We start from the raw sequence: 24409 nt of genomic DNA on the forward strand, positions 1-24409 counted from the left end.
ATATATTTCACTTTGTGTTTCTATGGGGGTGCAAACTGTTGAAATCTTTACTTAATGCATACTAAACTGATCTTCTGTAAAAAAAAAAAAAGAAATTGTCAATTCCCAACTTGACTCTCACTGGGATTAAACATGACAATAGGTCTGCTCTGATTTCATCATCATTTAAAAAAATCATCTATTATTTTTCACTTTATGTTTCTGTGTGGGAGCAAACTGTTGAAATCCTTACTTAATGTATACTAAGCTGATCTTCTGTATATTAAGATAATCGAAAATGAATCTTGATGTGAATGGAAGGGGAGAGGGAGTGGGAAAGGGGAGGGTTGTGGGTGGGAGGGACGGTATGTGGGGGAAGCCATTGTAATCCATAAGTCGTACTTTGGAAATTTATATTCATTAAATAAAAGGTAAAAAAAATAAATAAATATAAATTCCATAGGTACAACTTTTGGATTATAGTAGTTCTTCCCCCTATACCCACCCTCCCACCCCGAAACCATCCCACCTCCTATTCCCTCTCCCATCCCATTCTTCATTAAGATTCATTTTTAATTATCTTTATATACAGAAGTTCAACTCTATACTAAGTAAAGATTTCAAGTTTGCACCCATACACTCAAAATATAAAGTACAATTTGAAGACTAGTTGTACCATTAATTCTCATAGTACAACACATTAAGGACAGAGGTCCTACATGGGGAGCAGGTGCACAGTGACTCCTGTTGTTGATTTAACAATTGACACTCTTATTTGTTTATTTATTTTTAAATATTTATTTTATTTATTTGACAGACAGAATTACAGAGAGAAGTAGAAACAGAAAGAGAGGTCTTCCATCTGCTGGTTCACTCCCCAGATGGCCTCAATGGCCAGAGCTGTGCTGATCTAAAGCCAGGAGCCAGGAGCTTCCTCTGGGTCTCCCATGTGGGTGCAGGGGCCCAAGGAGTTGGGCCATCTTCTACTGCTTTCCCAGGCCATAGCAGAGAGGTGGATTGGAAGAGGAATAGCCGGGACTAGAACCAGAACCCTTATGGGATGCTGGAGCTTCAGGCCAAGGCTTTATCGCACTGTGCCACAGCGCTGGCCGACACTCTTATTTATGATGTCAGTGATCACCCAAGGCTCTTGTCATGAACTGCCAAGGCTATGGAAGCCTCTTGAGTTCTCAAACCCTGACCTTATGTAGACAAGGCCATAATCAAATTCGAGGATCTCTGCTCCCTTCAGAGAAAGGTACCTCCTTCTTTGATGGTCCCTTCTTTCCACTGGGATATCACTCACAAGATCTTTCCCGTAGGTCATTTTTTCCATAGTGTCTTGGCTTTTCATGCCTGAAATGCTCTCATGGGCTTTTTAGCCAGGTTCAAATGCCTTAAGGGCTCATTCTGAGGCCAAAGTGCTGTTTAGGGCATTTCTCATTCTATGAGTCTGCTGTGTATCCTGCTTCCCATGTTGGATTGTTCTCTCCTTTTTAAATCTTTTTTTTTTTTTTACAGGCAAAGTGGACAGTGAGAGAGAGAGAGACAGAGAGAAAGGTCTTCCTTTGCCGTTGGTTCACCCTCCAATGGCCGCTGCGGCCGGCACGCCGCGGCTGGCGCACCACGCTGATCCGAAGGCAGGAGCCAGGTGCTTCTCCTGGTCTCCCATGCGGGTGCGGGGCCCAAGCACTTGGGCCATCCTCCACTGCACTCCCGGGCCATAGCAGAGAGCTGGCCTGGAAGAGAGGCAACCGGGACAGAATCCGGCGCCCCAACCGAGACTAGAACCCGGTGTGCCGGCGTCGCTAGGCGGAGGATTAGCCTGTTGAGCCGTGGCGCCGGCTCTCTCCTTTTTAATTCTATCTATTATTATTAGCAGACACTTGGTCTTATTTATATGATCCCTTTGACACTTAATCCTATCTTTATGATCAGCTATGCACTTAAACTGGTCACATTAACTAATAAGATGGCATTGGTACCTGCCAACTTAATGGGAATTGAGTCCCATAACAAGTTTTTAGCTTTACCCTTAGGGGTAAGTTTGAGGGAACATGTGCTGAATTGTACATCTCCTCTCTCTCTCTCTCTCTCTCTCTCTCTCTCTCTCTCTCTCTCTCTTTGACAGGCAGAGTGGACAGTGAGAGAGAGAGACAGGTCTTCCTTTTGCCGTTGGTTCACCCTCCAATGGCCACTGAGGTTGGCACGCTGCGGCCGGCGCACCGCGCTGATCTGAAGCCAAAAGCCAGGTGCTTCTCCTGGTCTCCCATGGGGTGCAGGGCCCAAGGACTTGGGCCATCCTCCACTGCCCTCCCTGGCCACAGCAGAGAGCTGGCCTGGAAGAGGGGCAGCCAGGACAGAATTCGGCGCTCCAACTGGGACTAGAACCCAGTGAGTTGGTGCCGCAGGCGGATGATTAGCCTATTGAGCCGTGGTGCCAGCGACTCCCTCTCTCTTATTCCCACTCTTATTTTTAATAGGGATTAATTTTCAATTGGATTTAAACACATAAGAATAATTCTGTGTTAAGTAAAAAGTTTAACCAATGGTACTAAGTAGAAAAAGAAAATACTGAAAAGAATAAAATAGTAAGCTGTTCTTGACAGCCAGGACAAGGGCTGATCGAATCATTGTTTCTCAAAGTGTCAGTTTCATTTCTACAGGTTTCCTTTTAGGTGCTCAGTTAGTTGTCACTGATCAGGGAGAACATATGATATTTGTCCTTCTGGGACTGGCTTTTTCACTCAACATGATGTTTTCCAGATTCCTCCATTTTGTTGCAAATGACCGGATTTCACTTTTTTTTTTTTTTTTACTGCTGTGTAGTATTCCATAGAGTACATATCCCTACATATCCCATAATTGTTTTATCCAGTCTTCCATTGATGGGCATTTAGGTTGATTTCGTGTCTTAGCTGTTGTGAATTGAGTGGCAATAAACATGGAGGTGCACATAGCTCTTTTATTTGGTGATTTCATTTCCCTTGGGTAAATTCCCAGGAGTGGGTTGGCTGGGTCGTGTGGGAAGGCTATATTCAGATTTCTGCGGTATCTCCAAGCTGTCTTCCATAGTGGCTTTACCAGTTTGCATTCCTACCAACAGTGGATTAGTGTGGCTTTTTCCCCATATCCTCACCAGCATTTGTTGTTTGTTGATTTCTGTATGTGAGCCATTCTAACTGGGGTGAGGTGAAACCTCATTGTGGTTTTGATTTGCATTTCCCTGATGGCTAGTGATCCTGAACATTTTTTCATGTGTCTGTTGGCCATTTGGATTTCCTCTTTTGAAAAATGTCTGTTTAGATCCTTGATCCATCTTTTAAGTGGGTTGTTTGTTTTGTTGTGGAGTTTCTTGATCTCTTTGTAGATTCTGGTTATTATTCCTTTATCTGTTGCATAGTTTGCAAATATCGGTTGCCTTTTCACTTTCCTGTTTCTTTTGAAGTGCAGAAACTTCTCAATTTGATGCAATCCCAATTGTTCATTTTGGCTTTGACCGTGTGTGCCTCTGGGGTCTTTTCCAAGAAGCCTTTGCCTATGCCTATATCTTGTAGGGTTTCTCTGATGTTCTCTAATAATTTGATGGTGTCGGGTCATAGATTTAGGTCTTTAATCCATGTTGAGTGGATTTTTGTGTAAGGTGTAAGGTAGGGGTCTTGCTTCACACTCCTGCATGTGGAAATCCAGTTTTCCCAGCACCATTTGTTGAAGAGACTGTCCTTGCTCCAGGAATTGGTTTTAGCTCCTTGATCAAATATAAGTTTGGATTGATTTCTGGTGTTTCTGTTCTGTTCCATTGGTCTATCCATCTGTTTCTGTACCAGTACCGTGGTGTTTTGATTATAACTGCTCTGTAGTATGTCCTGAACTCTGGTAGTGTGATGCCTCTGGCTTTGTTTTTGTTGTATAAGACTGTTTTAGCTCTTCGAGGTCTCCTGCAGGCAGTGATTTTTAATTTCTCTGATTGTTTACATATACAAGGATGCTTCAGAAAGTTTGTGGAAAATGAAATTAAAACATAAGTTTCTTTCAGTGCAGACATTGTTGAAATCCATGCATAGGCTTTTTTCCTAATACACTTTTCCATGAGCGTATTGAGGACCCCTCATAGCAGGGTAGTCATAGATCTGTGTAAGTCATCCTGCCCTTTACTGTCTGAGATCTCTGAACAGTTTTAGGCTTTCACCGATATTTTTGAGACGTTTCAGTATCTTCTCAGGAGTTCCTCCATATTGGAGATGCTGCCAGTTTCGATTTAATTGTTCAGTTTTAAAATGTTGTTACTCATGTGGATGTGGAGCAAGGCCTGGGTTTCTAATTGAAAAACTCTTAAATGTGTCATCCTAAGATACTGACTGTTTGTCGGATTATAATGGTCTTGACTATTTCTAATTTTTGATTCATGCCTTGGAAAAATGCTCGCTTACTTGGTGGCCTTAGACAAATAGATGTGTGCAGTTTTCTTTGTCAGTGGACAATGAATACCTCTTTCACATGGGCAGTAAGCTGGTTAGTATTTAGGGAAAGTTCTCCATTAATGGAAATTATTATGACACTTGTAATTCTCGTTTCTTCAGACTATATGTTTATTTCAGGAAAAGCAATGTTAAGAAATTTAATGTCCTCTTTCCATGGTAAAATTATATGATCATCAATTTTTAAGGAAATAGCTCACTGATCCTTTTTGTGCAATTTAGGCAATTTTAGCTTCATAATACCTGTTGGCTTTAATTGACATCTTTTGAGTCTGAAAATTCCTGAGTTAATCAAATGGCGCTGATTCTGGAGTAGCTCTACTACACTAGTTTACTTTGAACAGCAGATTGTGGTTATATTTCCACAAAGCCCTAAAATAACATTTTGCTTCATTGTGGGTTTAGGAGATAAATATCCTTTATCGTTCATTCTCATGGAATCCAGTTTAGCTGCACTAATGTGCATTAAGGAGTTTCTAAAGCAATGGGAAATGTCAGCAAGAGTGAAATTAATTGGGTGGTCATCCCCGAAGGTACTTATTTAGGGGTTGGTTCTCAGAATTGTCACTTCATCAGCTTGCTTAAAAATAGAGGATTTAGTTTACTGCTTGGCTTGAGTCAAAAGTAATTTCTTTCCCTCAGGAGCTCCTTCTTGACAGAAATGATTTTGAGCCAGTTTCCCTATTAACTTACTCTCATTCTGCTGTGACCAAATATGTCTGGATTCTCTTTCTCCACCTTACGAAAAATACGTGAAAAGCACATGGAGTGTCTATGGCCCTTCCAGTAATGTTTGCATGCAAAAGCATTTCCTGTAACACAGAATGCAAGTAATGGAACCTGTAGGATATTTTAAGAAATCAAAAAATACTGTGTGACTTTTCCATTGCATATTCCCTAGACTATCTTCAAGAGTTGGTAAATATAAAACTTTAGCCTAATGTATATCTGTCTTATATGGTCCGAAGAAATCAGGGTGCCAGTATTTTCCCCTTCAGATCAGTGTTTTCCCTGCTGCATTCTTTTTGTGTGTCTCGTTGTGTGGTACAACTCCAGCCCCATACACTTGGGGGTTTGAAATTTGGGGGTGACTTCTCCCTGTGTTATCCACTAAGTCCTTCCCCAGACACAGACTGCAAGAATACCCGGAGGACATGGTAAGAAGAATTTAAAGCATTTGGATGATACTATTTGTTTCAGTTGCTGTGTATTTGCACATGGCAATAAATTGATTTTAATAGACTTAGTGCTCAGCACATACTATTTCAGAAATAGTATAAGCCTCTAAGGAACTTCAAATCTTGTTGAGAGTTAACACTGTGCAAAATTGAATGTCTTCAGGGCCCAGTCAGTTAACAAATGGGTAGACCTAGACAGGTCTCAACAATAAGCAATGCTAGGTAATGTGGAGAACTAGTGATTGCACATTTCACTTAAAAGAATTCTGGTTTCATAAGTTTTTAAACAATTGTGTTGGGTAAACAAAACTGTTTTCTGGGGGAAATTCATACTATTGGGTATGATTTAGTGGACAACCAACTTTTTCAGTAACATCCAGTTATCTATCCCTGCATGATGAACTACCCCCAAATTCAGAAAATAAAACAGCAGTACTTCTTTATCTCTGGTTTTGGGGGTCAGTGTGCTCAGCTCTGCTGGTCTTGCAAGAATTCTTTCCTGCAGTTACAGTCTGATAGAGGCCCAGGCTGGAGTCATAGTAACAGCCGCCTTTCTCACATGTCTATTGGTGGATGATAGAATTTGGCTGAAACACTTGTATATGGCCTCTGCAAGTATATCAAGCCTCTGTATACGGTGTTGATTGATAAACTGTAAAGAGCAAGTTTCTTGAAAAAGAAGGAGGGAGGAAGGAAGGAAGGATGTGCTTACGTGAGCCAGGGGAGGGTTTTATCACCTGTAATTGACTAGCTTTGGAAGTCACATAGAGTCTTTTCTACTGCATTTTATTCTTTAAAAAAAAATTACTGAGAACAGCCCATAATTAAGAAGACAGGAATTTAGGCTCTGTGTCTTTCCTTTTTATATAAAGATTTATTTATTTTCTTAGAGGAGTTAAGAGAGAGAGAGAGAGAGAGAGAAGAATTTTTTTTTTGTCTACTGATTCATTACCCAAATGGCTGCCAACAACAAGGACTGGGCAGGCCAAAGTGAGGAGCTTCATCTGGTTCTCCTACATGAGTGCAGGGGTTGAAGCACTTAGGCCATCCTCCGCTGCCTTTCCCAGGCCATTATTAAGGAGGTTAAGGAGCGGGATTGGAAGTGGAGCAGCTGAGCCTTGAACCAGTGCCCTTATGGAATGCCAGTGTTGTAGGTGGTGATGGTTTAACCCACTATGCCACATTGCTGTCACCTAGACTCCATTTCTTTTCTTTTTAAAAAAGATTTTATATATATTTATTTAAGAGGCAGAGTTACAGAGAGGGAGAGAGAGAGAAATCTTCTATCTGCTGATTCACTCCCCAGATGGCTGCAATACCAGGGCTGGGCCAGGCCGAAGCCAGGAGCCTGGGGCTTCATCTGAGTCTCTCACGTGGGTGCAGGGACCCAAGCAGTTGGGCCATCATCTGCTTCTTTCCCAGGCATATTAGCAGGGAGCTGGATTGTCAGTGGAGCAATTGGTTATGAACTGGCACCCATATGGGATGCTGGTACCACAGGTGGTGGCTTAACCTGCTATGCCACAATGCCAGCCCCAGACTCCATTTCTTCATGAGAGGAATGGAAAACATTTTGCAAACACATTAAAATGAGCACAGGTAGCCTCACTTCAGAGGATAATAAAGCTAAATATATATAAACTTGGATGTAATAAAATGTACAAAATGTTTAACAGCTGGTTTATAATGGGCACTGAACAAACAGAAGAAATAATAGCATCAACAACAAATAGGATCTACTGGTCCAGCTGCTTCATACTAGCTCTGGGTATAATCAAGTTTCCAAATGTGCCCTAGTACCAGCAGGAGCTCTGGGAGGTCAGGAATCATACAATCACATGTCTGAAATCAGATGCCTTAGCTTCAGAAACTCCATCAGGTTCTAGTTCAAGGAATTACTCATTTGATTTCTTTGTTTTGTCCACTTTTGTCTGTTAGCATTGACCCTGGATGACTCTTACCCTAATGCTTTAGAAGTTTATACTTTGCTAAAGAGGGCCATTGAGAGGGATGGGATAAGGTCTGGAAATACACGCTATCTTATCTTTATGTTATTATTGAGTACAATGTTATTTAGAAGCCAAGTTAAGATATATTGAGATTCTTCCCTCTTGACCTACCAAAGGCTAGGTTCTTTTGGCTGAGTATTAATTTTAGTTTCATATTGCAATAGTAAAAAATTGCCACAACCACAGCAATTTCAAAAAAGCACAAATTTACTGTCTCTGCTTTGGGGTTCATCAGGCTGAAATTGAGGTGTCAGCTGGCGGGGATCTTACAGGGAGGCTCTGGGAAAAATTCATACTTGGTCTCATTCCAGTGGTAGGCAGGATCCATTTTCTTGTGGTTATAGGACTGAGGTCCTTACTTCCTTGTTGGTTGTCCCTGAAAGCAACTCTTGGCTATCAGAGGACTTTACCTGGCCCTTACACATGGTCCCTATATCTTAGAGACAACCGTAGTATACTGAATCCTCCTTACCCTTGGAATCTCCCTGACTTCCTGTTATTGTAGTAGTCCTTCTCACCTCACCCTCTGTTACACATCTCTGATTCTAGCTAAAGAATAAAGTTGTCTGCTTTTAAGGGCTCATGTGATTAGATTGGACCTACCAGGATAGCCCTGGATAGTCTCCCAATTTTAAAAGCCTTACCCTTCCTTTTGCTATGTGATGTGATATTTTCACAGGATCCAGACAATTAGGGTTTGGCTATAATTCTGTCTAGTACACATAGCAGTGTTAGATCAGTACAGCTACTTTCCCCTCCACTTGTTTCCTCAGGAAAGTAGAGCAATCAGTGAGTTGGTATTAAGCAGTGGGACTTAGTTACAATACTAACCCTACATTTGAAGGTAAAGAATATGAAGTTTATGGAAATAAATCTTGGTTTCAGCTTGGACAAGAGAGGATGAACTTTCTTTATATCCAATAATGGCTTGAATATAATATAACACCTAAGGGAATTTGAGGTCAGACAGACTAGACCTTGTGTAAATAGGTAATACTTTAGTTTCATTATCCTCATCTGTGAAATGAGCTCCTAATTCCTATAGTTGCCATGTGGAAAATTCTATTAATAAAGTGCTTAGGAATTACAGCTCAATGAGTATTTGCTAAAATGGTAATAATAATAATACAATGACAGGAGAGTACATCAAAAAGTTCATGAAAAATGTATATTATGAAACAACTATGCATAGATTTAAAAATCTTATGCACCTAAATAAACTTATCTTTTAATTCCATTTTCCACCAACTTTTCCAAGTGGTCTCATTTTCATACACTTCTTTATAGGTAGGGAGAAGGTAGGAGCAGACCAACCAGAATCAGTAGTTGAGTTTCCTACCAGTTTCATATTAGCTTTGCATAAACTGATTTATTAGTCTGATAGAATTATTATTAGACATACATGAGTGAATTGATTTCTCTGAAAGGAGATTTACATGAGTTTATTTTTAGCAGTTTAGCTTAAGATAAATTGCTTGCTTTTAATCATAAAGTGTGTAGGGACTGAAACTCATAACCGTCTAAGACAGGGGTTGGCAAACTATAGACTCTTAAATCTTGCATGCTGCCTGTTTTTATGCAGCCCATAAGCTAAGGATGAAAGACAAATGTTTGAGGTTGGTTTGATGATGGGAAGCACTAATTCTGAATCCCAATTAAGCTAAATGTCCCGCTCCAAAAGAATTTCATTCCTCTCATTCATAGGCCTGTTTACAAAAATTGTACTTGATTATTATTATTTGAACATTATCAGTAAAAATTTGTAGAAAATTTGCTCTAAGATACCTACATAATATCCTTGATTTTTGCCTCTTTGCCTACAAAGCCTAAAATGTTTACAAATTGATGCTACAAGAAAAAAATTTACAACTTCAGATCTAAGTCACTTATTGTGTGTTTAAGATGAGTGTGTAGGGGCTATGGTTGTGGCACAGTGGGTTTAATCAGTGCGTGCAGTGCTGGCATCCCATATGAGTGCTGATTTATATCTCAGCTGCTCTACTTCTAATCCAACTCCCTGCTAATGTGCCTAGGAAAGCAGTGGAGGTGGCCCAAGTACATGGGCCCCTGTCCTTCCTGTAGGAGACCCGGATGCAGTTCCACACTCCTGGCCTGGACCTGCCTCAGCCCTGGCTGTTGCAGCCATTTGGGGAGTGAATCAGCAGACGGAAGACCTCTCTGTCTTTCTCTCTCTCTCTCTCTCTCTCTCTCTCTCTCTAACTTGCCTTTCAAATAAATAAATAAGTCTTTAAAAATATAGGAATGTGTATACTCTTCATAACTGGAAGGGTCCCCCAATGCTTGATGCAATAGCTTATTCTTTTTTAGCTAAAACTTGACCCTAGGAAGATTTCAACTCAACTAGTGATGGAGGCAGGACCATTTGTTAAATCTTGTTGTACTTAAATCAAGTGGTACTTTGCACTTGAGCAAGTAGGCCCCTGGGGGGCATGGTTGTTCTTGATTCACCTTTTGTTTGTGGACCTTTATAGTATCCCCAAACTAGAACTTTTGTGGCAGGGAGGGAGGGCACCTCGGAGGTGATGCAGTTTAGAAGCACAGCTCTCCACTGATCCATTGAACAGGCCCTGGCAAACTTCATCTTGTTGCTGTATTCTCATCTCCAGGGAGAGCCTGTTAGGTTCTAGAATTTCTCTTTCAAGCTTTTTCAGAAGCAATGATGTTGCCTTTCTCCATTAGGTCAATAGCAGCGAATAACCATGGTTATCTGCTAATAAATCCACCTGCATTGTGCTTGTCTTTGCTGCCCTCCAGCTTGGTAATGGTGATCATTCTGTGGCATTTGTTTCTCTTTTTATAGGTGGTTTACAAATCCAACAACTGTCAATGCTTTCTACAGTGCGTCCACCAACCAGATCCGTGAGTACTGACTTCTTATCCCCTTGTTACTCTGGTACAAACCGGAAGGAACTTTTCTGTGACTGTGATGAAGGGTAGAGCATTCTTCATGCCCCACCGTCCCAAAGCAACCAGATATATTGGTGAAGGGAGTATATGCTTCCTCAGTCCCTCACCTCATTGGTTCTTGAAAGCCTTGTGTCATCACTGATTAAGACAAAATCAGCTACAATAAATACAACCCCAATGAAGTTTGCCATGAAAAGGAGCAAGCTTCCACTTTGCTTTCATAATGGTCTTACTGATTTTGTTCATACGATTTTATGGATTCCCAGGATTGATGGAAAAAACTGCAGATAACTGGGCAGATTATATGAGAGCTCTTCAAAAAGCTTGTGGAAAAATGGGATGAAAAGATAAGTTTATTTTGGTGCAAAAAATTGAAATCCATGCAGAGGGTTTTTCCCATAATATGAATTTCTGTGAACTTTTTGAAGACTCCTCATATGTATGGATTTCAATTTTTTTCACCAAGATAAGCATCATTTCATTCTATTTTACATGTACTTTATGAAATTCCTATTTAGAACCTGAGGGGGACTATCAATAGGTAAGGAAGAAGCTAGGAAGTGTTTAATCCTGGGATGTAATGTCTTGAGTTTTTTTTTAAAGACTTATTTATTTATTTGAAAGATAGAGTTACGCAGAGAGAGAAGGAGAGGCAAAGAGAAAGAGAGAAAGAAAGAGGTCTTCCCTTAGCTGGTTCACTCCCCAGTTGGCTGCAATGACTAGAGCTGCACTGATCTGAAGCCAGGAGCCAGGAGCTTCTTCTAGGTCTCCCACATGGGTGCAGGGCACAAGGACTTGGGCCATCTTCCACTGCTTTCCCAGGCCCTCTTTGTAGCAACTACTTATTTAATGTTGGCCTCTCCATAGGCTGTGACTTCTGTAAGGACAATTTCTTTCCTTTTTTAAAAAATATTAATTTATTTATTTAATTGAAAGAGTTGCATGTAGAGAGAAGGGAAAGCAGAGAGAGAAAGAGAGAGAGAGAGAGATAAAGAAAAAGAGGTCTTCCATCCTCTTGTTCATTATGCAATTGGCTGCAATGGCTGGAGCTGTGCTGATCTGAAGCCAGGAGCCAGGAGCTTCCTCTGGGTCTCCCATGCAAGTGCAGGGGTCCAAGGACTTGGGCCATCTTCTACTGCTTTCCCAGGCCATAGCAGAGAGCTGGATTGGAAGTGGAGCAGCTGGGACTCGAGCTGGCACCAATATGGGATGCCAGCACTGGAGCAGTGGCTTTACCCCCTATGCCACAGTGCTGCCCCCCCTTTTTTACTGACATATTTGTATAAATGAAATTTTAAATGCTGTGATAAATTTTTAAAAATTCAATTGAGAATGAGATTGGCACACATTAAAATTCTGAAAGTACCCAGCATTGGCAGTAAGGACATATATACACTGCTGGTAGAAATGTAAATTGATTCATTCAATTTATAGGGCCATTTGATAATATCTAGATTCTGAGTGTGATAGTTAGGTTCTTAGAAGAGCAGGAACAGCATCATAGAGAAACTTGAAAAAAAAAGATCAAATATATAGTGAAAGAGAATAAAATAGTGGTTACTAGGGTACATGTAGGTGGGGGGTGGGTGGGGAGATTAAGCCAAAGGGCTCAGAGTAGCAACAGAGTAAGATAAACAAGTTGAAAGATCTAATGTACAATATAAGAACTATAGTTAGTGTATTGGGGTGGCTGTTTGGTCTAGGATTTAAGACACTGCTTAGGACATTTGCATCCCATAACAGGGTGCGTGTGATCTCTCGTTCAGCTTCCCGATTCCAGCTTTATGGTAATGGAGATCCTAGGAGGTAGCAGGTGATGGCTCAGGTAGTTGGGTGCCTGTTGCCCATGTGGGAGACCTAGATTGGCTTCTTGGCTTCTGGCTTTGACCTAGCTCAGCCTAGCCATTGTGAGCATTTGAGGAGTATAATACTGCAGCCATTTTAAGATGTGTTACAGTTACATCATGCCGCTCCTCTGCTCAGAACCTTTGATCAGCATCCTAAGGGCCAAACTACTTGCACAGTGCTGGTGGCACGCTGTCTATTTTTACTTCCTTCCCTCTGTTCCAGCCATCTTCCTGTTTTTAGAGAACATCTAATATATTCGGCCGCCAGAGCATTTATGCTTGGGCTTTTCTTTGCCTCGGAGAACCTCCCAAAGTAATCTGTATGGCTCAAATTGCCATGTGCTTCAAATCCTAACTCAAAAGCCATCTTATCAGTGAGGCATCCTGCCTGCCTTCTGGCGAGTCAGCCTGCCAGTCATAGGTCCTTTATGCTAGTCCTACAGGACAACCCTTGGCTACAGTGGACAGCACCAAGGCTGTGGCTGCTCATTACCAATGGACACATCTCTATAGAATAGCCCTCTTGTGGCCACTGTTGGGAATGAAAGTCTTTGTAGGACTAGCCTAAGAAAAATAAGCAGATGATGCTGTTTTGATTTCTACATTAGTATGTTGTTAAATATTTGAATGGTACTCCTTAATGTATAAATATTCACTATTATGAAAATACTATAGCTTCCTCAAGGTCCTAAGTTCCAAATTGAGGGCTAAACTGTATAGGTTACATGTGAACCTAGGCTATTTCGGATACTATAATTTTTTTAGAAAGCTTATATTTAATAAATATAAATTTCATATATCAGTTCTTCCCCCATACCCGCCCTCCCATCTTCACTCCCATCCCACCTCCTACTCTCTCTCCCATCCTATTCTTCATTAAGATTAGTTTTTAATTATCTTTATATACAGAATATCAACTCTATACTAAGTAAAGATTTCAACAGTTTGCACCCACACAGACACACAAAGTATAAAGTTTTACTGTTAATTATCATAGTACAGCTCATTAAGGACAGAGATCCTACATGGGGAGCAAGTGCACAGTGACTCCTGTTGATTTAACAATTGATACCCTTATTTATGACGTCAGGGATCACCCAAGGCTCTTTTCATGTGCTGCAAAGACTGTGGAAACCCTTTGGAGCCACAAATTCCGACCTTATTTAGACTGGGCCATAAGCAAAATGGAAGTTCTCTGTTCCCTTCAGAGAAAGGTACCTTCTTCTCTGATGACCCGCTCTTTCCAATGGGCTCTCACTCACAGAGCTCTTTCATGTAGGCCATTTTTTGCAATAGTGTCTTGGCTTTCCACGCCTGAAATGCTCTCATGGGCTTTTTAGCCAGACCTGAATGCCTTAAGGGCTGACTCTGAGGCCAGAGTGCTGTTTAGGGCATTTGTCATTCTATGAGTCTGCTGTGTGTCCTGCTTCCCATGTTGGATCATTCTCTCCTTTTTCTATCTATTGTTATTAGCAGACACTTGGTCTTATTTACATGATCGCTTTGACACTTATTCCTATTTTTATGATCAGCTATACACTTAATATGATCACTTTAACATGTAAGATGGCATTAGTACCTGCCAACTTAATGGGATTTGGAGTCTCATGGCAAGTTTTTAGCTTTACCCTTAGGGGTAAGTTCGAGGGAACATGTGCTGAGCTGTACATCTCCTCCCTCTCTTATTCCCACTTTTATTTTTTTACACGAATCAATTTTCAGTTGGATTTAAATACCTAAGAATAATTCTGTGTTAAGTAAAGAGTTCAACCAATGGTACTAAGTAGAAAAAGAAAATACTGAAAAGAATAAAGTAGTAAGCTGTTCCTTAACAGTCAGGACAAGGGCTAATCGAGTCATTGCTTCTCAAAGTGTCAGTTTCACTTCTACAGGCTTCTTTTTAGGTGCTCAGTTGTCACCGATCAGGGAGAACATATGATATTTGTCCCTTTGGGACTGGCTTATTTGACTCAGCATGATGTTTTCCAGATTCCTCCATTTTGTTGCAAATGACCGGATTTCACTTTTTTTTTTTTACCACTGTGTAGTATTCCATAGAGTACATATCCCTACATATCCCATAATTGTTTTATCCAGTCTTCCATTGATGGGCATTTAGGTTGATTTCATTTCTTATCTATTGTGAATTGAGCGGCAATAAACATGGAGGTGCAGATAGCTCTTTTTTAAAATTTTTTTTATTTATTTGACAGGTAGAGTTATAGACAGTGAGAGAGAGAGAGACAGAGAGAAAGGTCTTCCTTCCATTGGTTCACCCCACAAATGACCGCTACGGCTGAAACTGCACCGATCTGAAGCCAGGAGCCAGGTGCTTCCTCCTGGTCTCCCATGCGGGTACAGGCACCCAAGCACTTGGCCCATCCTCCACTGCCCTCCCGGGCCACAGCAGAGAGCTGGACTGGAAGAGGAGCAACCAGGACTAGAACCCGGTGCTCATATGGGATGCTGGCACCACAGGCGGAGGATTAACCAAGTGAGCCAGGGTGCCGGTCCCAGATAGCTCTTTTATTTGGTGATTTCATTTCCCTTGGGTAAATTCCCAGGAGTGGGATGGCTGGTCGTGTGGGAGGGCTATATTCAGGTTTCTGAGGAATCTCCAAACTGTCTTTCATAGTGGCTTTACCAGTTTGCATTCCTACCAACAGTGGGTTAGGTACCTTTATCCCCACATCCTCTCCAGCACTTGTTGATTGTTGCTTTCTGTATGAAGCCATTCTAACCAGCGTGAGGTGAAACCTCATTGTGGTTTTGATTTGCATTTCTCTGATGGCTAGTGATACTGAACATTTTTCATCTGTCAGATACTATAATTAACAATAATAATATTTATAATTGATTATAATATTTAGAATAGTATACATATTATAATATTATTTAATTGCCTCATGTTGAAAGAAAATGTTTTATTGTATAATATTTGGTATATGAAAAGAATACATTTTACATGGTAGCACCTATTAATCTCTGAAGCATATGAAAAAAACATAATAAAACCATTATGCATCTATGAAGCCAAAACCCAGTAAAGACTTGGAGCATTTCCAGTATCATTGTAGCTGCCGAACCCGTTCCCCATACCATTGTGTCCCTTACCATAGAGCTAACCAAGATACTGATTTTTGTGTTTATCATTTCTGTCTTTTTTAAGATTTATTTATGTATTTTTTTATTTTTATTTTTTGACAGGCAGAGTGGACAGTGAGCAGAGAGAAAGGTCTTCCTTTGCCATTGGTTCACCCTCCAATGGCCGCAGCGGTCAGTGCGCTGCGGCCGGCGCACCGTGCTGATCCGATGGCAGGAGCCAGGTACTTACCCTGGTCTCCCATGGGGTGCAGGGCCCAAGCACTTGGGCCATCCTCCACTGCACTCCCTGGCCACAGCAGAGAGCTGGCCTGGAAGAGGGGCAACCGGGACAGAATCCTGCGCCCCGACTGGGACTAGAACCCGGTGTGCCGGCGCCGCTAGGCGGAGGATTAGCCTAGTGAGCCGCGGCGCCGGCCTCTATTTATGTATTTGACAGTCAGAGTTACACATGAGAGGAGAGCCAGAGAGAAAGAGGTCCTCCATCCACTGGTTCACTCCCCAGTTGGCTGCAATGGCCGGAGCCGCACCGATCCGAAGCCAGGAACCAGTAGGCTCCTCTGGGTCTCCCATGTGGGTGCAGGGGCCCAAGGACTGGGGCCATCTTCTACTGCTTTCCCAGGCCACAGCAGAGAGCTGGATTGGAAGTGGAGCAGCTAGGTCTTGAACTGGCACCCATATGGGATGCCGGTGCTTCAGGTCAGGGCGTTAACCCGCTGTGCCACAGCACTGGCCCCATTTCTGTCTTTTTTTAAGATAAAATTTTAATGGTTTATGTAGGTATACCTAAATTATATATTATTTATTTTCCTTTTAAAAAGCATAAGAGTGCTATTAAACTGTATGCGATCTTAAGCAACTTGCTTTTTCAGTCCACATGTTAAGGTTCATCACATAGCATGTGGCAGTGGGTTTTTCATTTTCACCGCTGTTTAATATTCCATTGTGTAACCATATCCATAGGTTATTTATCTTTTTCACTACTGACAGACCTATGTGTCTCCCACCCCAGATATTTTCTCTTATCAACAAGGCTCTTCCGAATATCCTTGCACATACCCCTTGAAACAAGTGTCTGGGGATACACTTTCGACTAGACTAACTGGCTGGTAGGGTATACAAATATTCAGCTTTATCAGATAATGCCAAATGTTTTCCCAAGAAAGTCCTCCAAAGTACAGAAGTATTTTTGTTGTTCCTCATTTTCGTCAGCTGTTGGTATTGGTAGATTTCATTTTCACGAGTTTCATGAGTGTCATAGACCAGCTCTTGTGCATGAGAAGGGAGTGAGCTAGTCTCTTTGCCGGTGTTTCCACACTCACTTTCTAGTGTCAGGGAAATGTTACTGTTCCTTTGGGGACTTACGGGCATCTACCAACAGTTCTGCCTCCAGCCTTCGCCCCCGCTCCGCCTTCTCTTGCCTGGGAAGAGCTGATCCTATGAGGGGCTGACTGTGAAGGAAGTCCTTTCAGGGTAACCCAGTGGTTTCTTGAACACTTGTGTGCAGAGGAGTTTTAAAATGAACAATTTGAAACAGTATTTTAATTAAGAGATTCAAGCTGTTTCTATTTTCCTAATGACCAATGCTTGCTCTCACTGTAAATTACATTCCTAGGCAAGATGACAAGGAATCCTCTGGGTGACTTTTTCTCCCTCTCCCCTCTCTGATTTTCTGGACTACAAATTAAGACAGGTGGAGTTTCTTCTTACACATTTCCCCACTGGGTTTCCTGGGACGCCCCTCACCCCCCAACTGCCTTCTTTTTGCTTCACCGAGAAAGTGAAAAATTGAGGTGATTTTCTAAAATGAACATCTTTATTGATTAGGGGCTGATTCTGACAGCATGTGGCCATCTGTTTAATTGGGTTTCACTTCTAAGATGTAACTATACTTAGTAATGTGATTGATGCGAATTTCATTCAGTTCCCATTATCATTTTCTGATTTATGCCACTTTAACTCTGCTTCTGCGTGCAGTTGCATGCAGTAGAGATTGAGTAGGAAATAGGAAAATCTGTAGGACTCTTTTTTTCTTCCAAAGCCATGCCTTTGTGTGAAATCCTATGATTTGCGGCCATCTTTCAGTGTTGAGTTTTTGCAGGGTGGTTAGTTTCTTATTTTTCTATTCTTGTTAAGCTGGGTGGCCATGTCTGCAGACACAGACTGCAGTGTGAAAACATAGTGATTTAAACCTGCCATGTGAGGAGTTATACTCAGGAGCTGTCACATAATTTAATTACATGTGAATTAATAAGGTGGTTAAGGAAGGAAGAAAATGAAGAGCTAAGATGATTGGTGTCTAGTTCTGTGCTTCCAAAACTTTGTGATGACTGCAAAACTAGCCTTCTTGATTTTCAAAGGGAAAGAAATGAGAACCTCACTGGGAGACCACGAGTGCCACAGACCTGATTGTATTGCCATGGGCAAGGTGTATGTCCCTCCTGACCTTGGTTGTCGTGTCTGCTGCACGTTGAGGTTAGCCAGCCCGTGGAGTTTTGGGGGAGGATGTTAGGAGATGAGTTTGTAAAGTATCAGCATATTGCCAAAGTCAGGGCTTATGTAAGGGGGTGGTCTTCAGAAAATTCATGGAAAATGTGTGTTAAAAAAGAGTCTATATGGATTTCAAAGTTTTTTTGCTGCAAAATAAACTTCTCTTTTAATTCCATTTTCTTCCCCTGAAAACTTTGAAGTACTCTTGTACATCTAAAATTGACAGATCGGCCATCCCTGGGATAGTCAGTATGTCATGGGAGAACCTTCAGAGTATGAATATTTAAAGGTTAGATATTTTGAGTTTTTTCTCTCAAAATATTTTGGACATTTAAACAATAGTTTTCTATAGTAGAAAGTACAACTAATTTGTGAGAGTATTTGTTCATAGATCCAGACTTTGACTACTGGTAGGTGGATCTTTATGCCCACCAAAAGACATGTATGCCAATGTTCATAGCAGCTTTATTTGTAACAGGAAAAACCTGGAAGGAAGCTGATACCCATCAGCACAGGTACATAAATTGGATATATCCATACAGTTGCATGTTAGGCAGCAATGAAAAAGAACAAACTAATCCATGCTTCAACTTGTATCAGTGCCATCGATTTCATACTGACTGAAAGAAGGCAGACACAAGAGCAAATACTGTGCTATTCCATGCGTATGAAGTTCAGGAGCAGGCAAACAAATCCGTATCATAGCTGTTAAATGAATGGCCACCTGTACTGGGGGCATTGGTGGGGAGGAGGCATGGGAAGCATTGTCTATCTCGATCTGGGAGATGCTACACATGTGAAAACTCCACTTGGCTCTGCTGTTAAGCTTTGTGCCTTTGCTATGTAACACCTCAAGATGAACAGTGAGCACTCTCCCTGCCCCGTAAAAGTCTCTGCAGCACCATATTTTATGCATACACATCTTAATCTTATAACAGATTTCCTTAGCCCAAGTTTTCAGTGGTGTAGACCAGGAACTGGTACACTTTTTCTGTACATTTCAAGATAGTAAGTATTTTCAGTTTTGGACTTTGCAAGCCGTATAGTTTCCATTGTAACTTCTCATCTCTGCTGTTGTCACTTCGAACAATTCCTAAATGAATGAGCGGTTGTGTTCCAGTAAAACCTGATTTACAAAACAGGCAGCAGATGGGATTAGCCCCTGGGCTGTAGTTTGCTGAGCCTGGAGAGTAGAGCCCTGAGAGAGGATGGGCTGTAGGGAGCCCCTGAGGAGTGTTCTGATCCAGTTTCCCTAGTTCTTTGAATCTAATTGGGTGCTACTAGCAGTAGGAAGGGTGAGTAGCTCATGTTTGGTTTTTACTTCTAACATGGCTTGGTCTTCAGAATAAAATTCATTTCATGTATTCAAATCAAGGTGTGTTTGCAAATGCCTGCTTTCAGTATTCAGTTTTTATTTTCATACATCTTAAATTATATTAAAGAATTATTTTAAGCAAATAAAATCATGGCTTGAAAATAAGCATGGCCTAAGGGCTAAAACCGATGATTTTATTATCTTTTTTTTTTTTTTATACACAAGGGATTTGGTTTCCTCAGTTTAATCACAGATACTCTGCTAAAGAAGATAAGCCTTTGTCCAGAGGCTGGGCTTGTACTGGCATCCAAACTATAGAATTAATCCTGAAATCAAACATAGATTTGTTTTGCTGTTAAGGAAATAATTTTGTTTTAAACTAGCAGAATTTCTCATAATTCGTTGGCTCTGCCTGAAACCATGAAGTGAAAGCCACATAAACAGAACTTCTATGGTCTCTACTGGAAATTAATACAATCAAATCTTTGGATCTACTTGATTCTCCATTTGTGGGAATGGGGAAAGCTCACAGCTAGAATTTGGGAATAGTATTGCATAGTTTTGGAGTTAGAAGGAAACTTTAAGTGATCACCTAATCCAATTGTTTCAGTATTTACAACAGATTCTTTCAGAGAAGTTCTTTATACAATTTTTTCCACGTATTCACTTAATCTTTGGGGAGATCCCGGTGGTTCTCACTCCCTGGTGTCCATGCCCCTGTGTAGTCTCCTCCCACACATGATAAGGCTTACCTCTCCTACAGATCCAATGCTCTGGAACTGATGGAGTATGAGTCTGAGGCTAGGTCACAAAAGCTATTGTGGCTTTCACTTTACTCTCTTGGATTGGTCCCTCTGGGGGAGGCCAGCAGAGACACTGTGGAGAGGCTCACAAGTGCAGGACTTCTGGCCTCCTACCGGTTACTAGTACCGTGTGAGTATGCCATAGTAGAAGTGGATCCACCAGTTCAGCCAAGCCTTCAAATGACTGCAGTCTAGGCTGACATCTTGACTGCAACATCATGAGAAACCCTGAGACAGAACTACTCAAAGAAGCTGTTTCTGAAGTCCTGACACAGAGACAGGGTGAGATAGCAAATGCTTATTGTTTTAAGCACATATGTTTTGGGATGATTTGTTACACAGCAAGAGATAACTAATGCAGGCATTACAGTATTCCAAGTACCATCTGAGCTTGATACTAGTATAGTGGTTAAGGGTGTGGGCTCTGAAATATAATAGTTGATTTCGAATCCTGGTTTGGCCACTAATAAATTGCAATTATTTTAACAGAAAGCTTTTATTTAAGGAATACAAACTTTACACACTTCATAAATACAACTTAAGGAATATAGTGATTCTTCCCACTGTACCTGCCCTCCCACCCACTCTCCTACCCATCTTCCTCCTCTCTCTCCTATTCACATTCTTACTTTTTACTAAGATCTATTCTCAATTAACTGTATACAGAGAAGATGAACCCTTTACTAAGAGTTCACCAAATAGTATGAAAGAAAAAACTGTTCAACAGTTGAGACATGTATTTAACATCTTTAAGCCTCAGCTTAGTTACCTGTAGAAGGGTTCTTGTGAAGACTAAATCAGATAATGTATGTCAAATGCTTGCTTTGTAGTAGGTTCCAACGGATCTTAGCTGATCATTGTCCTTTCTTCTGAGGACTCAGCATAGACTTGCTACTTGTCATTTAGAGGACATCGTGGTGAGCGTGCAGCAGAAGGATGTGCGGTACATCCTGGGAACCACTGCAGAGGGGTAATTAGATCTGGGAGAGTCAAGATTGGATTCCCAGTGAGAGTGACATTGAAGAGCAATGAAAAGGAAAAAAAAGTTCTCTGCAGAGAAAGGAGGTTGGGCCATGCAGGAAGGAGTGGCCGATGCAGTGACAGCAGACGTGGCAGAGCATGGCATGGGAGTGGACTGTGACATGCTTAGAATTGCTGGGGCACAGACTGCACTGCTGGAGGAGAGAGCAGAGGGAGTAAGGGGCGTTGACGTGTGCACCAGGAGGTGAAGGCCTTGTAAGTCATGTTAAATAACACAGCCACGGGGAAGTAGTGTAGGTTCTTTTGGGAAGTAAGCATCTTAGGTTTTGCTTCTTTAGTCTTACAGAACATGGCTTGAAGAGAGGACAAACTGGTCATTTGGGCCAGATAGGACTTTTGCAGATGGCTCAAAAGAAGGGAAGGAGAGGGCCTAAACTTTGGCATTGATGGTGGTGAGGTTGGAAAGCAGTAGATAATTAAATCCCAGGAAATCTTTCTCGAATGACTGTGTAGTGATAATACAGGAATAATTTCCCAAATTTCTACTCATGCCTTTAAGAACTCCCACGAAACAGAAATTGTAATTTTTCTGTACAGCTACTCTTTGCCGAGAAACCATTAATGCCCCAGGTACTTTAATGCCTGTTACCTCTAATCTTCACAATAGTTCTATGTGAGTAATATGAGCCCATTTTACAGAAGAGCAAACTGAACCTTGGAGACGTGAAGTAACATGCCAGTTACCACACAGTCAAGAGTATAAACCAGCGATTTCATACTTTTAATTCTTACACTAGACTATTAAATACTGGATAACAATTGTGAGAATTACATGAGCTGGTATATGTGAAAGCCATCTCAATGTTAGCAGCATGATATAAGAATGTTAGGATAATCATCGTTGTGTCATAGCCTCACCCATGTTACTCTCACATAAGTGGTGCATGGTTTCCATTTTGGTATTGGAAATAAAGTATTACAGGCTGCGGGGACAGCCAGGAGGTGAGAGTCAGAAGATCAGGTGGTGCCCAGGTCTTGCTATTCCATGTCCAAAAAGTATGTGGTATTGAGCATTTCATTGTTGTCTCCTAAGACTGTTACTTGCTATAGCCCTGTGGCTGAGCCAGTGGTCTGCGTGGCTCCTGAGCTAGGGAGTAGAGAAGCAATTATTTGAGAGATTCCATAACCTACCTTAGAAAGAGTATCTCGATATACTCTCCAAAAAGGTTTACTTCACAAAATTTACTCATAATTTTAAACATTTTGTTAAGGGAACTGAAGGTAAGTCATGAACAAATTTCCAAGAGTTCAACAAAAGTTGTCAAGGTTCTGGGGCAGCAGCAGCTGCAGCTGTTTACAGATGTTCTTGCCCTGGTCTGCTTGAGGAGTCCTCCCTCTATTCTCTGGGGCCTGACCCACGAGGTACCTAAGAACAGTGTTGTGGGTAGTGTCACCAACTAGGCAGCCCTGCGGTGTCATGCGAGTCCCGCTACTGTGTAGATCAGCACCAATGCCTTTAGGTACACAGTTTGCCACCTACAGGGCATTCCTGAATGCTGCTTTCAGGCCTATAGCATTGGACAGGTTTGCTGCAGAGTTGCTGGGAGAAAGCACGCAATGATGATCAGGATTGATCTGATTAAACAGGCCAGGTGTGAATGGGGTACTCACTGGGAACTACCTGGATGTCAGTCAGATGGCTATAAGTCTCAGGAACCTGGAAAACAGCCATGATAAAGGGAGACAAGAAGTCAGAGAGCAATCTCACTCATTTATCTCAAAGGTCACAATATCACTTGTCCTCTCTTTAAAAAAATCAATTGTCTTTTACCTTTATTTCTTATTTTTTTTTTTGACAGGCAGAGTTAGACAGAGACAGAGAGAAAGGTCTTCCTTCCGTTGGTTCACCCCCCAAATGGCCGCTATGGCCAGTGTGCTGCACCAATCCGAAGCCAGGAGCCAGGTGCTTCTCCTGGTCTCCCATGCGGGTGCAAGGCCCAAGCACTTGGGCCATCCTCCACTGCACTCCCGGGCCACAGCAGAGAGCTGGACTGGAAGAGGGGCAACCGGGACAGAATCCGGCGCCCCAACCAGGACTAGAACCTTGGTTGCCGGTGCCGCAGGCGGAGAATTAGCCTAGTGAGCCGCAGCACTGGCCCTTTTACCCTTATTTCAAAAGTAGTCTATATCTATTGTATAAAATCTGGAAGATTGTTTAGCTTGAAAATTTTAAAATTACTACCATTGTTTAAAGATAGTCATAGTTAATAATTTTCTTGAATGCTGCTCACAGTTTACAAATATTTTAGAATTTAAATAATACATGGACTAATTCAAAAAGTATTTTCCCACTCAACATTGTAATATGAATGTTTTCCAACTTACTACATATTCTTCTAAGTCACCATGTGTAGTACTGTGCTGAATAAAACACCTTTGTTTCTTTGACTCCTTCCCAATGAACACTTGGGCTATTTCACTAAAGGTGTAAAGAAAGAAAAACAGCTTTGTGGTGGTTAAGTTTTGTGGCTAAGTCTTTGTCTAAATCTAAAATTATTTCTTTGGGGTAAATTCCTAGAAGTGGAAGAGTTGCTGTGTTAGTAACATGTCCTTTTGAGGGTTTTTAAAATGCATCTTATCCAACTTCTCCTGAGAAAGGTGATATCAATTTATCTTTCCACTAATGAGAGATGAGGTGGCTTACTTTGACTAAGTTGCATCTTAAAAATGCTTTTGGAAGAGATGAACAAAGAAACTGATTTTTTTTTGGTCTAATTGATATAATTGATATGAGGGGGATTTTAGTCACGTTTTCATTCTTTTTTTTTAAAAAAAAAGATTTATTTATTCATTTGAAGGAGTTAAACAGAGAGAGAAGGAGAGGCATAGAGAAAGAGGTCTTCCATCTGCTGGTTCACTCCCCAATTGGCCGCAATGGCCAGAGTTGTGCTGATCCGAAGCCAGGAGCCAGGAGCTTCTTCTGGGTCTGCCACACTGGTGCAGGGGCCCAAGGACTTGGGCCATCTTCCACTGCTTTCCCAGGCCATAGCAGAGAGCTGGATTGGAAGTGGAGCAGCCGGGACTCAAACTGGCACCCATATGTGATGCCAGCGCTGCTAGGCCACAGAGCCGGCCCACATTTTCATTCTGAAGACCATTATTCTATACCCTGATAAAGCTCACTGAACCCACACAAGCTTTTCTTGAGCACCTACTAAGTCCCCAGGCTTGAGCTGAACATCACTGCTGCTGGTGTTAGTACTGAATGTCTAGGACAGTAGTGGGAGGAAATTAGTATT

General features: G+C 41.5%; 1 protein-coding gene across 1 annotated transcript in view; it reads left to right on the top strand.

The window, feature by feature from the left end:
• The window catches only part of PHEX (phosphate regulating endopeptidase X-linked), a 226293-nt gene that overhangs the window by 152714 nt on the left and 49170 nt on the right, over positions 1–24409 (top strand). Inside the window, exon 15 of the mRNA XM_002719974.5 lies at positions 10466–10524. Coding sequence (XP_002720020.1) covers positions 10466–10524 — 59 coding nt within the window. The remainder of the gene's footprint in view (positions 1–10465; positions 10525–24409) is intronic.

This window comes from Oryctolagus cuniculus, chromosome X (genome assembly GCF_964237555.1).
Source record: "Oryctolagus cuniculus chromosome X, mOryCun1.1, whole genome shotgun sequence".
NCBI classification, from domain to species: domain Eukaryota; kingdom Metazoa; phylum Chordata; class Mammalia; order Lagomorpha; family Leporidae; genus Oryctolagus; species Oryctolagus cuniculus.